At 39.2% G+C, this 18,598-nt stretch overlaps 1 protein-coding gene across 10 annotated transcripts in view; it reads left to right on the top strand.

Annotated features, from left to right (window-relative positions):
* SPEF2 (sperm flagellar and cilia associated 2) overlaps positions 1-18,598 on the top strand; it is a 208,077-nt gene that overhangs the window by 88,231 nt on the left and 101,248 nt on the right. For all 10 annotated transcript variants that reach the window (XR_015148649.1, XM_086361399.1, XM_086361400.1 and 7 more), the window contains 4 exons: positions 3,155-3,263; positions 4,416-4,573; positions 12,717-12,893; positions 17,936-18,010. Coding sequence is in view for 9 of the 10 variants with exons in the window: in XM_086361399.1 (XP_086217525.1) it covers positions 3,155-3,263; positions 4,416-4,573; positions 12,717-12,893; positions 17,936-18,010 (519 nt within the window). In the remaining variant the exon portion in view is untranslated. The remainder of the gene's footprint in view (positions 1-3,154; positions 3,264-4,415; positions 4,574-12,716; positions 12,894-17,935; positions 18,011-18,598) is intronic.

The raw sequence follows: 18,598 nt of genomic DNA on the forward strand, positions 1-18,598 counted from the left end.
GAAGACTATTGTCTATAGGACCCCTTGGAGTATTTGGTTTCATAGGATTCTGTACCTTTCACTGGCTTAACTCATCTCTTCTATAACCATAAATTGTAGAAATTGATGGTTATTCAAATGATTCTTGTCCATAGACATACAAATGAATTTTATTCAATTAAGATAGTTAATTTCTATATGCTGAAAAAGATAATTTCAAGTATGACATTATTCTATACATAGTAACCAGTTTTTTCTTCTATTACCATCTATTTTATCATTCCTGTCTGTGACTATGTCTCTTATTCAGATTTTCATTTGAACTAGTTGTAATATCTTGCTGATTCCCTCATTAATTAAAGAATTAGATGATATTATTGTACACTGTATATGTACAATATATTTGCTGTTACAACTAATATAATGACATTTGTGGCTAAGAGAGACTTAGGGAATCATTTCCTCCTATATTTATAGGTGGACATTTAAAGCATGAGCACTTGACTCTTCCTTATTTTGAGTTTGTATAATTTTGAGATCTTCCTTTCACTGTTTATTTAAATAAAAGGACAAAACCATTAGGTACTACTTCAGCTCTTGAGCACAGTACTTTACACTGAATGCTGTCCATCAAATTCCCAAAGGGAGAATTTACTTCTCTCCATACAAGGAAGTAGGGACTATACTGACAGTAGTGATGGGTGTTCAGCTAACTTCCTATTCTTGTTCAAGGATATCTGAGGATTGGTGAAGATACTGCCAATCCATGGCTGTTTATTGGCAGAACAGAGCCCACAACTCAAAGCAATCCAACTTGCTTTCAAGATTCTTGATCTCGGCGCTATTTATGCTATTTTCAGTTTGGGAAGCCACTGAGCTGTATATTCACATATGCATTCTTTTGGAAGGTATAGTTCAATAAGCAGTTTGAAAATTTAAAAAGAAATTCAGAACTTGGAGTGAGATAACTGGAATCAAATGCTTTTTCTTTCATTTATAAACTATGCCATTTGGGGCCAATTTTAGAATCGCAATCCTACTTTACAAGTTTTGTTGTGGATATAAAATAATGTACTACAGTCTTCCCTTAGTATTCACAGGGGATTAATTCCAGAACCCATTTGGATACCAAGAGGAGGGCATGGCAACCCACTCCAGTATTCCTGCCTGGAGAATTCTCATGGACAGAGGAGTCTGGCAGGCTACAGTCCATGGGGTCACAAACAGACACAACTGAGTGACCAAAATCCAAGGATGCACAAGTCTCTTATATAAAATTATACAAGATTTGCATATAACCTGTGCACATCCTCCTGTATACTTTAAATCATCTCTAGATTACTTATAATACCTAATACAATGTGACTGCTATATAGTTGCTACACCTGGAAGAATCAAGTTTTGCTTTTGGGCCCTTTCTGAAATTAGTTTTCCAGATATTTTCAATCTGTGGTTTTTTGACTCCACTGATATGGAGGGCTGACTATATGTGTAAAAACATTTAAGAACTGTGTGCTAAATTTTACCTATAAATCAAGTAAGACAAAGACTGAAACATTTCCATTGGGTTGATGTCTTTGATAACCAGAAGGAGAGCTGTTTCAATGGAGTGGGGGACAGGAAAGGATGGATTGCTATGGAACGGAATGTGAATGGGGGTGAGGAGGTGGAGAGTGTGAATATAGATACCTCTCAAGAAACTTGTCTCTGAACAAAAGGAAAGAACAATGGAAACAGGATATTTTTATCATTATTGTTATTGTATTCCTTTTCTCTCTCCCTCTCTGTCTCTTTCTCATCTCTGTCTTTGTCTGCCTCCCACCCTGTTTTAGGAAAGGGTACACTTATATGAAAGAGCTCAGCTGATTTTTGAGCCAGAGAGTCAGTGAGGTTACAAGTCAAAAAGAGAGATGGATATCATCTAAAGGCTGGTGCAGCAGAAAGATATAAACTGAAGTTGTCAGATGAGGGAGAGAAGTTGAAATGTTCAACCGTGCAACTCAGGTTTGCTAAAATAATAAAATCAAGTCAGTATAGTGCTTGTCAATTTGGGGAAAACGATGTACAAATTTAGGGGGATGGGTCATAGAGACTCATCAACTATAGAGGAGTGCTGGCAGGACAATAAGGGTATAGATAAGGGTATTGATCATTAATATTGCAGAGATGGGGCCATTCCAGAGGTGGAGCCCTTCGAGGTGATCAAAAAATCCAAGATATGGCCATGTTAGTGATGTGGAGAGAAGAGGAAGGGTCCAAAGCCTGGGTGCAGTTTGGGAAGAGAAGAATGCTGATACATGTTCTGAAGTCCTTGACAACAATGAGCTAGTGACCATGGATGGTTCATGATAGTTCCCACAGTCTTCTTCCATCACTCATTGTCGTCAGCATCTTTGGGTTTTCTGAATAACCTAAAAGCATATTCTGTTTTGTGAACTAATTTCCTCTTTTTGTATCATGAATATAGATGGAGGACAATTGATTGCTGTATCCTGTGAGGGGTCTTCATCTTCTTGAGTGCTATTAATTTGCTCTTCAGTGTTCTCTTGCATTAACTGAGTAATCTAGTTCCTTTTAACCTAGTTCAAGGCTTTCTTTCCCTCTTTATGATTTTCCATTTATTCTGAATTCATAAGTATTCTGGACATTGTTCCTTAATCCTTGCTAGGACTCAATCAGAGGAGTTGAAATTGGTTTTGGCTTCAGTCTCCTGTGGTATGTTCCTTTCTGTCTCTTCTACAGGGAAAAAATCATAAAGTCTAGAAAGATAAATTATTGTGACAAATAACATGCATATTTGACTTTATGGCTACCCTGTTATTTCATCCTTAATTTTTACATCATGGTGTTGATTTCCTTGTTTGTTATTTATGACAAACCATCATTTTTCAGTACCTTCTCTTCATGGTCAATCCCAAGATGTTCTACCTTGAAACTAGAGCTCCTCTTAAATGTTGTATCTTACCTCCTTCTCCTAATTTCTAAGGGAAATTTGAATTCTGACCTCAAAACTATACTTTACTTTTTCAGTATTTTGTTAAACATTTTAATTAATATTCAGCCAAAGAGGAAGACCATATTCATTTGGCTTTTTTGTATCAGTATATTTTGGCAGTGCTACTGCAACTTTGATTGGTGTAGCAGATTGTCTAATTAAGTAATTTCAATATCATAGCTGAAGCATTTTCAAGTGAAACTCCTCTTGAAGATATCAATCAGCGTGTAGCTGCTAAAAACAAAGATACAGATGAGGACCAGAATTTAAGAGATCAAATACAGCACAGGTTAGTTTAAAACTCATTGTCTTCTTGTTTCTTGCCCTGTGAACAAACTACCAACTAGTCACTTTAGAATCATCAGATCTAGGGGGAAAATGTATTTCCTAGCGTTCACTGTTTTATAGGTAAAACAAAACTAAGTAGCTTTGATATTGAGTGAAATATTTGTGTGCTAGCTTTTATATTCAGAGTATAAGTCATCATAGTCACAGAAAAAAAGAATTAAATCAAGCAACATTTCCCTTTATGGCTACATGAACTTACAAGTTCATTAGAGGGAATCCTAATTCAGCTCTCTTTCAACAAATGCCAATGAAGATCTTGGAATTTGAAAGATCTAGGCATCAGATTATAGAGTGTAGTTCTAAAACTAAAATTAAATGATGCTTAATAAGCATTCTTTTGGTTGTATGCAGTTTGCTCATTGGAGAAGAAAAATTAGACAAAATTAAACAATATTTTGAAAACTTGAGAACTCTGAAAACATGAGTTGAGGCAACAAAGAGGAATTTGATTCATGAAGCCTATCTACTCTCAGAGGACCAAACTCATTCCAAGAGTATGTTTGAGTAAAGCAAATTCCCAAGGACAGAGGAGTCTGGTAGACTCACAAGAGTCAGACATGACTTAGTGACTGACTAAACCACCACCACCATTGACACTTACTCAAGGGTCTCTTGAACTTCTCTATCTATGAAAAAGTAGATAACCTATGTGGCTCAGGCTATAGCTGCCAGGAGAAGGGTACTCAGTCTACTATAAGTACAGGTGATGTTTCCTTAGAACTTCATTTAGAAAACTAAACCCACATCAAAAGTTTCCTGAAATGGTAGGATTTCCAAATCTTCTCTTACTCTTTCCTATACCTCAAAACATATGGCTAGTTGGCATTAAATGATGTCTTCTTTAAAGTGGATGTATTTCATTGCCTGTAGACTTCTTAAAGTTGCTTTTTTCAGATATATTGGCAGCTGGTTTTTTCATCATGTACATTAGATAAATCATGCTTAATATTACTTCAACATTTCAATCAGTATGTGATATTCATATGTGATGTGTGATATATATGATATATTCAGTATGTGATATTCACATATTCAGTATGTGATATTCATATAATTCATGATATTATATTCATATAATATTTGGGTTTTGCAGAATTGTAGGCTTCCTGGACAACTGGCCTTCATTGGAGCAGTGGTTTACAGAGCCAGAAAACATTTTGATAAAAATCAATGCTGAAGTAGATAAACAGTCATTGTGCCAAAAAGTAAAGGAAATGTTTATGACTGAAATAATGAAAAAAGAGAATAAAGGTAATTACAATTCTTTTATAATTTTGAGTTTATGTAACAAAAATGTAATGTGTGGTTTTGATGAGCTTAGGAAGAAATGAAATGTTACCCTTTTGTTTATCAATCATACTTGACTTCACTGACAACTGTAATTTCTTGGTATAATAAAAAATAGTCAAAATTATCAATATCACAAAGGTTCTAAAACTGTCTTGGTAGAATACTTTCTCCCATCCCCAAATTTGTGACCTAACTACTATGATTTATCAGTGAACTGACACCGAAATAGTGCATAAGTGTAAGCCGCGATCACCTTGGGAACCCAGGAGTTCACACTTAGAAAGACAAGCTTCCACATCTAAATGTCCACTCCCCCAAAACATCCATGTGAAACTTTCACACAAAACAAATATATAAAAGGCTTAACATGTTATTTTGACAGTCAGAAATTAGGCTGAGAGGAGGAAGGTAACCTCTAGAGTTGAGATTGAAAAGCAAAAACAAATTGAGTCTAGGTTGTAGCTTCAACAAGTCTGACCCAGACTTGCCTGGGAGTGTCCAGGAGTCTCCAGCAGAGGCGTGGGTCAGTGGTGGCCTGATGCTGGGTTGGGGGCAGTGGGTGTAGCAGTACATAAGTTCAGTTCAGTTCAGTCACTCAGTCGTGTCCGACTCTTTGTGACCCCATGAATCGCAACACGCCAGGCCTCCCTGTCCATCACCAACTCCCGGAGTTCACTCAAGCTCATGTCCATTGAGTCGGTGATGCCATCCAGCCATCTCAGCCTCTGTCGTCCCCTTCTCCTCCTGCCCCCAATCCCTCCCAGCATCAGAGTCTTTTCCAATGAGTCAACTCTTCGCATGAGGTGGCCAAAGTACTGGAGTTTCAGCTTCAGCATCATTCCCTCCAAAGAAATCCCAGGGCTGATCTCCTTCAGACTGGACTGGTTGGATCTCCTTGCAGTCCAAGGGACTCTCAAGAGTCTTCTCCAACACCACAGTTCAAAAGCATTAATTCTTCGGTGCTCAGCCTTCTTCACAGTCCAACTCTCACATCCATACATGACCACAGGAAAAACCATAGCCTTGACTAGACGAACCTTTATTGGCAAAGGAATGTCTCTGCTTTTTAATATGCTTTCTAGGTTGGTCATAACTTTCCTTCCAAGGAGTAAGCGTCTTTTAATTTCATGGCTGCAGTCACCATCTGCAGTGATTTTGGAGCCCCCCAAAAATAAAGTCTGACACTGTTTCCACTGTTTCCCCATCTATTTCCCATGAAGTGATGGGACCGGATGCAATGATCTTCATTTTCTGAATGTTGAGCTTTAAGCCAACTTTTTCACTCTCCTCTTTCACTTTCATCAAGAGGCTTTTGAGTTCCTCTTCACTTTCATAGCAGTACATGCATGGGATCTTTTGAAGGAGGTCACCATTATCTTCATTACCTCCACCATAGTTTGGCCTCAGGTAAATAGCAGGGAGGGAACACAGCTCCACCCATCAACAGAAAATTGGATTAATGATTTACTGAGCATGGCCCATCAGAACAAGACCCAGTTTCCCCTCAGTCAGTCTCTCCCATGAGGAAGCCTCCATAAGCCTCATATCCTTCTCCATCAAAGGGCAGACAGACTGAAAACCACAATAACAGAAAACTAACCAATTAATCACATGGACCACAGTCTTGTCTAACTCAGTGAAACAAAGAGCCATGCCTTGTAGGGCCACCTAAGACGAACGGGTCATGATGGAGAGTTCTGACAAAAAGTGGTCCACAGAGAAGGGAATGGTGAACCACTTCAGTATCCTTGCCTTGAGAACCCCATGAACAATATGAAAAGGCAAAAAGATAGGACACTGAAAGATGAACTCCCCAGGTCAGTACATGCCCAATATGCTACTGGAGATCAGTGGAGAAATAACTCCAGAAAGAATGAAGAGATAGAGCCAAAGCAAAAATAACACCCAGTTGTGGATGTGACTGGTGATGGAAGCAAGGTCTGATGCTGTAAAGAGCAATATTGCATGGGAACTGGGAATGTTATGTCCATGAATCAAGGGAAATTGGAAGTGGTCAAACAGGAGATGGCAAGAGTGAATGTCGACATTTTAGGAATCAACGAACTAAAATGGACTGGATTGGGTAAATTTAATCAGATGACCATTATCTCTACTACTGTGGCAAGAATCCCTTAGAAGAAATGGAGTAGCCATCATAGTCAATAAAAGGCTCAGAAATTCAGTACTTGGATGCCATCTCAAAAATGACAAAATGATCTCTATTCATTTCCAAGGCAAACCATTTAATATCACAGTAATCCAAGTCTATGCCCTAACCAGTAATGCTGAAGAAGCTGAAGTTGAACAGTTCTCTGAAGACCTACAAGACCTTCTAGAACTAACACCCAAAAAAGATGTCCTTTTCATTATAGGGAACTAGAATGCTAAAGTAGGAACTCAAGAAACATCTGGAATAACAGGCAACTTTGGCCTTGGAGTACAGAATGAAGCAGGGAAAAGGCTAACAGAGTTTTGCCAAGAGAACACACTGGTCATAGCAAACACCCTCTTCCAACAACACAAGAGAAAACTCTACATGTGGACATCACCAGATGGTCAATGCTGAAATCAGATTGATTATATTCTTTGCAGCCAAAGATGAAGAAGCTCTATATAGTCAGCAAAAACAAGACCGGGAGCTGACTGTGGCTCAGATCATGAACTCCTTATTGCAAAATTCAGACTTAAATTGAAGAAAGTAGGGAAAACAAATAGACCATTCAGGTATGACCTAAATTAAATCCCTTACAATTATACAATGGAAGTGAGAAATAGATTCAAGGGATTAGATCTGATAGAGTGCCTGATGAACTATGGACAGAGGTTCGTGACATTGTACAGGAGACAGGGATCAAGACCATCCCCAAGAAAAAGAAATGCAAAGAAGCAAAATGGCTGTCTGAGGAGGCCTTACAAATAGCTGTGAAAAGAATAGAAGCAAAAAGCAAAGGAGAAAAGGAAAGATATACCCATTTGAAGGCAGAGTTCCAAAGAATAGCAAGGAGAGATAAGAAAGCCTTCTTCGGTGGTCAGTGCAAAGAAATAGATGAAAACAATAGAATGGGAAAGACTAGAGATCTGTTCAAGAAAATAAGAGATACCAAGGGACATTTCATGCAAAGATGGGCTCAATAAAGGACAGAAATGGTATGGACCTAACAGAAACAGAAGATATTAAGAAGAGGTGACAAGAATACACAGAAGAACTATACCAAAAAGATCTTCACAACCAAGATAATCACAATGGTGTGATCACTCACCTAGAGCCAGACATCCTGGAATGTGAAGTCAAGTGGGACTTAGAAAGCATCACTATGAATAAAGCTAGTGGAGGTGATGCAATTCCAGTTGAGCTCTTTCAAATCTTAAAAGATGATGCTGTGAAAGTGCTGCACTCAATATGCCAGCAAATTTGGAAAACTCAGCAGTGGCCACAGAACTGGAAAAGGTCAGTTTTCATTCCAATCCCAAAGAAAGGCAATGCCAAAGAATGCTCAAACTACTGCACAATTGCACTCATCTCACATGCTAGTAAAGTAATGCTCAAAATTCTCCAAGCCAGGCTTCAACAGTACGTAAGCCGTGAACTTCCAGATGTTCAAGCTGGTTTTAGAAAAGTCAGAGGAAAAGAGACGCTGATGTATAGAACAATCTTTTGGACTCTGTGGGAGAGGGAGAGGGTGGGATGCTTTGGGAGAATGGCATTGAAACATGTATAATATCATATATGAAACGAGTCGCCAGTCCAGGTTCGATGCATGATACTCGATGCTTGGGGCTGGTGCACTGGGATGACCCAGAGGGATGGTATAGGGAGGGAGGAGGGAGGAAGGTTCAGGATGGGGAGCACATGTATACCATTGGCGGATTCATTTTGATATATGGCAAAACCAATACAATATTGTAAAGTTAAAAAATAAAATAATAAAATACAAAAAAAAGAGAAAAGTCAGAGGAACCAGAGATCAAATTGCCAACATCTGCTAGATTATTGAAAAAGCAAGAGAGTTCCAGAAAAACATCTATTTCTGCTTTATTGACTATGCCAAAGTCTTTGAGTGTGTGGATCACAACAAACTGTGGAAAATTCTGAAAGATATGGGAATACCAGACCACCTTACCTGCCTCTTGAGAAATCTGTATGCAGGTTAGGAAGCAACAGTTTGAACTGGACATGGAACAACAGACTGGTTGCAAATGGGGAAAGGAGTACATCAAGGCTGTATATTGTCACCCTGCTTATTTAACTTATATGCAGAGTACATCATGCAAAATGCTGGGCTGGATAAGGCACAAAATGGAATCAAGATTGCCGGAAGAAATAACAATAACCTCAGGTATGCAGATTACACCAACCTTATGGCAGAAAGCAAAGAAAAACTAAAGGGCCTTTTGATGAAAGTGAAAGAGGAGAGTGAAAAAGTTGGCTTAAAGCTCAACATTCAGAAAACTAAGATCATGGCATCTGGTCCAATCACTTCATGGCAAATAGATGGGGAACCAGTAGAAACAGTTTTTATTTTGGGGTGGGAAACAGACTGTTTTTGGGGGGCTCCAAAATCACTGCAGACTGTGACTGCAGCCATGAAATTAAAAGACGCTTACTCCTTGGAAGAAAAGTTATGACCAAGCTCGACAGCATATTAAGAAGCAGAGACAGTACTTTGCCAACAAAGGCCTGTCTAGTCAAGGCTATGGTTTTTCCAGTCATCATATATGGATGTGACAGTTGGACTATAAAGAAAGCTGAGCACTGAAGAATTAATGGTTTTGAACTGTGGTGTTGGAGAAGACTCTTGAGAGTCCCTTGGACTGCAAGGAGATAGAACCAGTCTGTCCTAAAGGAAATCAGTCCTGAATATTCATTGGAAGGACAGATGCTGAAGCTGAAACTCTATTCCTTTGGCCACCTTATGCGAAGAACTGACTCATTGGAAAAGACTCTGATTCTGGGAAAGATTGAAGGCGAGAGGAGAAGGGGACAACAGAGGATTAGATTGTTGGATGGCATCACCTACTCAATGGACATGAGTTTGAGTAGGCTCCAGGAGTTGGTGATGGACAGGGAGGCCTGGCGTGCTGCAGTCAATGGGGTTACAAAGAGTCAGACATGACTGAGCGACTGAACTGAACTGAACTGTAGCTTCAAACATCTAGAAATTTGAATCAGTGTTTTTTCCAGCTATCAGAATCACTTCAACATTCTCCTAAAGATTTTATATTCCAGTCACTTATTACATGAACAGAATCCACTGCCACTTATTTAAGATTTACATTCCAATCCGTTCATTATTTTTAACAAATATTTTGTCATTAAAATAATAAATATTTACCTAGTCCATGTTACTAAACATCCTAATTAAGTTAAAAACAAAAAATAAAAGGATATGGTACTTCTATGAACAGTCTGCTGTTTTAAAATAAGCATAATATACTGTTAAGTGGGAAAAATCAGGTTATATTTAAATTTTCCCTTTTTTGTTTTTAAAAGTATATCTATTATTAAATTTGAGCTGTCCAGGTGGCTCAGTGGTAAAGAATCTGTCTATGCAGGAGCCATGGGTTCTATCCCTGGGTTGGGAAGATTTTCTGGAGGCAACGCCCTCCAGTATTCCTGCTTGGCAAATACCATGGACAGAGGAGCCTGATGGGCTGCAGTCCATGGGGTCACAAAAGAGTCAGACATGACTAAGCAATTAAAACAACAGCAACAATTATTAAAAGCCAATGGCAACCCACTCCAGTACTCTTGCTTGGAAAATCCCATGGACGGAAAAGCATTCCGTCCATGGTAGCCTGCATTCCGTGGGGTTGCTAAGAGTCAGGCACGACTGAGAGACTTCACTTTCACTTTTCACTTTCATGCACTGGAGAAGGAAATGGCAACCCACTCCAGTATTCTTGCCTGGAGCACCCCAGGGACGAGGAGCCTAACGGGCTGCCGTCTATGGGGTCGCACAGAGTCAGACATGACTGAAGCAACTTCGCAGCAGCAGCAGCAGCACAGAAAATAGTGACAGTATATGCTAATAAAAAAATAAACTTCAACCCAGGAAATCTGAAGCTCTAACTTGCTTTATTCAACTATTCCTGACCAAACAGTGTCCCATCTAACATTCTGAAGGGAAGTAAAAAGTAGAAGTTTTCATAGACACGAGGGACACGAGGGTGGAACAGGGAAGTCTTTAGCAAAAGGGGGAAAAAATGGTTACTTTGGGCCAGGACATCTTTTGGGCGAAGGGAACTGCAGGGGTCTTTGCCATACAGATTGACTCTTCTTCTTTGATAAAGAGGGGAGGTGATATAGAGAGGGCCAAATGACAGATCATCTCATTGGTGCCAACCAGAAAATTCCAAACTGATTGATTAAAATTACGAGGAAGGTAGAAACTGCAACTGAGGCAGGTAGTATAGGTTTGGTATCATGGACTTTATTTATTTAGCACAAGTGATGCCATTTTGGGCTTATGGTTTTCTCTTTAACAATAATACAGTCTTTGATGAGGAGGGAAGAAGGAGGACGAAGAGAATTAACAAGAAATTTCTCTTTCAGCTTATTTGTCTACATTGTTGAATTTTAAAGGCAATAATTATATATTACTTTCATAATCAGAAAAGACATTAATTTCCAGGTTGAAAAAAAATCCAATAAAACAAATCCTCCTTATCTTGCCAAGGTGAAAAGAACGATCTAAGGGCAATGGGAGAAATAGCCATACAAGGGTGCAGGTATCCACTGCCATTGGTACAGGGGTAAAGTTGTGGCCATTTCCAGGGTGGAGCCCTGGGAAGTCAGGGAGGGTGGGAAGGGCACACTGGGTAAGGTGAGCCTGAATCCGGAAGGGCAAAGGGCCCTAACAATTATAGGAGCCTAGACAATCCAGAAACACCCCAGAGCTGTCTCCTCTGCCTGGAACGCACACTCCCTCAGTGTCTTCAAGTCTTTGCTCAATAGCCACCTCCTCAGTGGGTCTACCCTGCAAAGCACGCCATTTAAACAAACTGTAAAAGCTGCCCCACAGCACTTGACGCCCTTCCTTCTGCTCTATGTACTTTCTCTAGAGCACTTACCACCTTCCAGCTTCTTATGTGACTTACTTTATTCATGTTTATGGTTTGCAAGCTTCACAAGGCAGTGATTTTTCTCTTTTGTTTTACTTTTGTATCTCTGGCAGCCACAACTGTGCCTAGCATTGTTTGTATTACTATTATTTACAGTATTGGTATAGTTTTACCTATTGATGGTATTGGCTCGCATGCATACTTAGTCCCTTCAGTCGTGTCCAGCTCTTTGTGAACCTATGGACCATAGCTTACCAGGCTCCTCTGTCCATGGGATTCTCCTGGCAAGAACACTGAGTGGGTAGCCATGCCTTCCTCCAGGGGAGCTTCCCTACCCAGGGATTGAACCTGTGTCTTTTATGTCTCCTACATTGGCAGATGGGTTCTTTACCACCAGTGCCACCTCGGAACCGCACAGTATTGGCATAGTTTATCTTATTGTTATAAGGCTTCCTTTCCTTCAGGGCACAACTGAGATTGAATAACTAGCTAGTGCATGAATGGATGAATTTTATTAAGCCTTATTTGAGTACTGAGCACCATTATAAATGCTTTATATGTATTTACCCCTAGAAGTTGGTGCCGCATGCTTTTCTGTTCCCTTCTATGTCCTCCTGATCCTCACCTCTTCTGTCATATTGCCCTTCACCTTCTCTTTAGGCTTTTTTCACCTCGTTTATCCAGTAGGAAATTTGACGTAATTCTTTAGTTTCCTATCCCAGTAGATTAGCTAATTCTAGATTGTTAGTTTTAAAGTCAGCACCCTATCAGCAAGTCTTCTACCTGCTATAGATACACACACACACACACACACACACACACACGTCATCACCATCTCCATCAGAGGCAGGGGAAATAGTATTTCTAACCAGACAGAGATGACGTCAAATGTCAGCTTTAAGGACTGGATAATTTAAAACATGAATTTAGCCTTAATTCAGTGAGAGCAATTTTATATTAAGTTAGGTTTATCTTAGTTTATGTGAAATAGTAGGTGTCTGGAGTTGCTAATAAAGATCCATTCTTATCATCCTGTTTGAAGTGAAAAAGAAATTAGAAGAAAAGGAAGCTGAGAGAAAAGAAGAAGTTTCCCTGACTGAGAAGACATCCCCTCCTCCTCCTCCTCCTCCTCCCCCTCCGGAACCAGAGAAAGAGAAAGAAGTCCACCTTCCACAGGAGCGGTCCAAAACTCCCGCTGCGAAAGGAAAGCAAGCATCAGGTGACTGACAGTGATTGCTAACCCTGTCTACAGGTTTCTCATTTTCACTTAGAAAGCAATTGTAAATAATAGTACCAGTCCATTTATCTATCAGTAGCGTTCACTTTCATGCACTGGAGAAGGAAATGGCCACCCACTCCAGTGTTCTTGCCTGGAGAATCCCAGGGACAGGGGAGCCTGGTGAGCTGCAGCCTATGGGGTCGCACAGAGTCAGACATGACTGAAGCAACTTAGCAGCAGCAGCAGAGTCAGGCTTTGAACAGCATCAGTCATGTGAAAGGAAGCTGTCTGCTCAGATGAAGTGGAGAGGCAGCAGTAGCTGAGAGCACAGCTGTCCCAAAGTGCAGGTACCTGACCAAGTGGGATCCCTCTGTGTGGGCATCCTCATGCCCAGATCTACTGATTAGAATAAGACCACAGACAAGAGAAGGGGAGGCACAGACAGAATAACCATAAGGAGCATAGAGCAGATCAAGGGGACAGACTTCTGTTTGTTGGAGTGGTAGAGCTGAGTTTATGGACACTGAGACCTCCTTACCAAAATGAGAACATAACCAGTTGCCCACAAGAATAAGGGAACAAATCAACAGCATCCATTAGAGGCTAGAATACATATGTAACTGTTATTCTTTTGTGCTATGCAATTATAAAAGGCTAGAAACAAGCTCCCGACATCTCAGTAAACTTGTATCTTTACAACATATAGCATACATGGATAGTTTATATAGAGAATATTTTTTAGCTTAAGTTTTTTCTGTATCCTTAACCACTATGGACCATGAAATGGTAGAATATATAATGACAAAAGTCAAATGCTCAACTGTTGGGATGTATGATACTGGGAGCGTGACAGGATCAACTTAGTGCTGTGTATATGAAACAAACGTGACTTATTTTCTGGTTTTGGCTTCGTAAGTGGTCAGCTGTGCAGTTACCAAGTCCACCTAGGTTTGCTTGTTATTGTGTCATGATTGCATTTCTAAAGACTATAATCTTTCTTCTTCATGGAGATCAGAGATGGGTCTGATTTTTCAAAATTAAGTTTACTTATATTAAACAAATAAATTTGAAAACTTTAATAACATTTATGATGGTCTGCTAAAGACCATTATATTCCACAAAATGGGACTTAACTAAAGACAAGATACACAAAAATGTTTTTATCATATGAACAATGAAGCACAAAGCCTTTCATTAAACATACATAGTATTTCCCTTTAAAAAACAAAGCAGAGGTCTGGAGGACTAGTGGAAACCTTAAAAATGCTATTTAACTGGGGAAGACAATTTCCACAGAGGCTCAGTGGGGCCTGGCATTGTCCACCCAGGCCTCAAACCCAAGACCATGGCCTTCCCTCCCTTTCTTCACCTCAGCCTCATGACCAGGAATCTCTATGTACTGGAGCCATTCCCTGAAACCAATCTGTAGCAGTCTTCTAAGTTTCTTAAGTTTGCTTGTGAATTTAAAATTGTATAGTTGAATACTGTGCATTTGGAGGAATAATAAAGCTGTTGTTGCTTCAAAGAGTGGTTGTATGTATCTGTCTCATTCTTCCCGCAAGGGCCGGGCTACTGCCTGAGCTTTTAAAATGCATGGCTGATTCATGTCAGTGTATGGCAAAAACCACTACAATATTGTAAAGTAATTAGCCTGCAATTAAAAGAAATACATTTAAAAAAATAAATAAAATAAAATGCACAGAAGCGTTCACCCCCAGAGGCCTAATTACTGTCTTCCAACCGCAAGGCATCACTGTAAGGAGATCTCAGTGCTAATAGATGCTGATGGTGCCACAGCACAGGTCACCCTGCCCTTACAGCTCGGGGAATCTGGGATAAGCGGTTTTATGGAGGGAAGTTCCCAGCAGGTTTATTTATATTTATATTAAAAAATTTAGTGGTTTTCAAAGAACACATTTTCAGAATTGAAAGCCAGAGACTTCTGAACAAGCCCAAAGCAAACATCCAATTACAATTTTCTTTAAAAGTTGAGAAGAAAAGAGAAATGATTTACTAAAAAAAAAAAAAAAACCAAGTTAGAAATGGGGTAAAGAAGGAAGCATTGTACACTGAGTACTAAAGGTCATTTTGCTCAAATACATTTCTACAATAGTGAGAGACTATTTTGGGGGGCTCCAAAATCACTGCAGATGGTGACTGCAACCAAGAAATTAAAAGACACTTGCTCCTTGGAAGAAAAGCTATGACCAACCTAGACAGCATTTTAAAAAACAGAGACATTACTTTGCCAACAAAGTTCTGTCTAGTCAAAGCTATGGTTTTTCCAGTAGACATGTATGGATGTGAGAGTTAAACTATAAAGGAAGCTGAGTGCAGAAAAATTGTTGCTTTTGAACTGTGGTTGGAGAAGACTCTTGAGAGTCCCTTGGACTGCAAAGAGATAGAACCAGTCCATCCTAAAGAAAATCAGTCCTGAATATTCATTGGAAGGACTGATGCTGAAGCTGAAACTCCAATACTTTGGCGCTGACTCATTGGAAAAGACCTTCATGCTGGAAAAGACTGAAGGCAGGAGGAGAAGGGGATGATAGAGGATGAGATGGTTGGATGGCATCACCAACTCAATGGACATGAGTTTGAGTAAGTTCTGGGAGTTGGTGATGGACAGGGAAGCCTGGTGTACTGCAGTCCATGGAGTCCCAAAGAGTCGGACATGTCTGAGCGACTGAACTGAACTGAACTGACAGTTCTACACTGTATATGGGTTTGTTGACCTGAAATGAATAGAGTGTCAGATATTTCTCCAGTGAAGGTGGGTTTATTCAGAATTAGCAGGGAATGATAATGCAGGGTCTGCAACTATGGCAAGCCCTATATAAGTCCTCATATGACTAGGGAAGGAGAATGCTTCTATAGAGGGAAAAGGAAGTTGGAAGGTCCATAGTACCCCATGAGTCCATGGCTTTTCATTGGCTGAATCCGTGTCAGGAAAGAAGAGGAATCTTTCTTCCTCCTGTTGGGTAATACTATCCTCTTAGGGCCAAAGATCTCCCCCTTTTGGTTTCTCAACTTTGTTTAATTGTGATTTCTATTTATTAATTTTTTACAGTTCTTAATTTTTTATCTTCTTCAAGTACACTTGAGATTAAATTTTTAACACTTCACAATTTTGTTCCATTAAAGGGTTTATTATCAAGTCCACTATCAAATGTCAGAATGTAATTTAAAACTAAAGTTCTGAGTGTGACAAAGCATGGTAGTGCTATCCATGCTGCTAAGAGTACATTTGGAGATTTCAGAATACATTTTGGAAATAAGTTTCAAAGAGGCAGAATTCATGCTACTCCCAGAAGAAATTAGACTTGCTCACAATATTTTGTAAGTTCAGCATCTCAGGTGTCCCTATTTTCACCCCCTTTTCTATTGCCTTCTGCTAAAGTTTGGAGCTAAAATGTTGGTTACCCAGAGTATTGTTATTAAAGGTACTAAGAGGTTATCTAGGCTTTTTTTATTAACCTTACCTCTAAAAAAAAAAAAAAAAATTTCAAACCTTTGTATTTATTTATTTATGAATGAGTTTGGTGTTTAACTATTTAACTATTTGGATGTTTAAAAGTCCTTTTATAGAGATTAACAAAAGAGGTTGTCTTATTTCTATGGAATCTTGTTTTTGGAGCTGAGATATTTAAACATAAGTGATATGTTATGCATTTACACATTCTTATAACTGTCACTTCTAAATACGAAGAATAGGTCAGACAAACTCTATCACAGACATTTAAATTGCCCTATATGTGCATCCTTATGACAAGGGGGACAAACTGTAACGTAGGGCAAACGGAGAAAGATGACTGAACCTGTTTGGTGAATTATGTGGGATGTAGTGATTTTTTCAAAGACCAAATTATTATTTGGGAAATCTCATTGACCTCCAGGTCATCAGTTTCCCATTTCCCCCTTTCCAGCATGTCTTTTAATTAGATTCCAGGCAATCCAATGTATATATTCCCAAACAATCCTTTGTATTACAAGTTACAGTCAAGGCACAATGGAAGGTGAAAGTCACAGGCAACCAAGTATGAGGTCAAGAATGTGCCATATCAAAACAATGGTTTATTTAACTCTCCTTCAAAGTGTTTTGGCATCATTCTTATTATAGATCCAGTCATCTTATTGTATAACAATCATTTCAGTGAACTATCTCCAAATACTAATAGAGCCATCTGCTTCCAATGTACTTGTGACTAACTTTTAAAACTCTGCATGTATGTTGCATTAAAGAGTTTATAATCAAACTCACTGACAAACCTAGACAGTGTGTTAAAAAGCAAAGACATCACTTTGCTGACAAAGGTCTGTATGGTTAAGTCTATAGTCTTTCCAGTGGTCACATACTGTTGTGAGAGGTGGACCATAAAGAAGACAGAGCACCGAAGAATTGATGCTTTCGAACTGTGGTGCTGGACAAGACTGTTGAGAGTCCCTTGAACAGCAAGGAGATCAAACCAGTCAATCTTAAAGGAAATCAACCCTGAATACTCATTGGAAGGATTGATGCTGAAGTTGAAGCTCCAATACTTTGGCCACCTGATGGCAAGAGCTGATTCATTGGAAAACACCCTGATGCTGGGAAAGATTGAAGGCAGAAGGAGAAGTGGGTGACAGAGGATGAGATGGTTGGATGACATCACCAACAGAATGGACATGAATTTGGAGAAACTCTGGGAAATGGTGAGGGACGGGGAAGCCTGCCGTGCTGCAGTCCATGTCTGACAAAAAGAGTCAGACATGACTTAGCAACTGAACAACAACAATCAAATTCACTACCAAATGCTGATGTTAAACTTAGGACTCAACTTCTCAATGTCACAAAATAGAATAGTCCTATCAGGGTTGTCATTCAAGAATTTTCAATCCATAGTCTAACTTCAGATTAATTTTAACTCACAGTAAAGGTCTTAGCCATTTTAGGCAGTTCACAAATATAGCTGTTTTGAGAAATCACATTTGATTGCTTACAAATCATAAACCAGCTATCAGAAAAAATCACAAATGATATTTGTGTGTTAAATTTTGTTTAGAACCCCCGCATGGTAATCGAGAACCTCTTCAGGAAGGAAAAGGGAAGAAAAGTGAAACTTCACTCAAAAGAAAAGGTACAGATTAAGATAAATATGATTAAATAGAATTCTGCATTTTATAACTCTCAGTGAAAATAGTGATATTTATGTAGTAATGTACATTGGGCCCTTCTATCAGGCATTTGTAAATCATAAACTCTTGCCAAAGAAAACCTCAGTCTTTCTGTAGCCTGGCTCAGCAAAGGTCCTGCTGAGGAAAGTGATGCTTGTGAGGAATAATTTAGAGAATATGCAAGAGTACTGGAGTTGGGTGCCATTGCCTTCTCTGATATCTAAGATACAGAATATTCAATCATCATAGATATTATAAGTGTTATCCTTGGGCTAAATTATGCATCAGAAAACTACATGCTGAACCATATTTTCTTGGAAAGCTTCCATGAAATTGCTTTCACTGATAAGTTCTTTGATTAAAGTCCTCAACACAACAGCAGTGGAGATGAAACTTTCATTATACTAATAATAACCTGGTATTTCATTTTCTGAAGGGATAGTATGCCCATTACATCATTCAGTGGCCTCTGTGTAAAATCCTAGGTGGGAAATTTCATTCAGAAGAAAGGGACTGAAATTTTTTTCTTCCTCTACATGGCTAAATAATTA

The sequence above is a fragment of the Bos grunniens genome, chromosome 20 (assembly GCF_055505025.1).
Source record: "Bos grunniens cultivar Pamir isolate PY7600 chromosome 20, Bosgru_T2T1.0, whole genome shotgun sequence".
In the NCBI taxonomy this organism is placed as follows: Eukaryota; Metazoa; Chordata; class Mammalia; order Artiodactyla; family Bovidae; genus Bos; species Bos grunniens.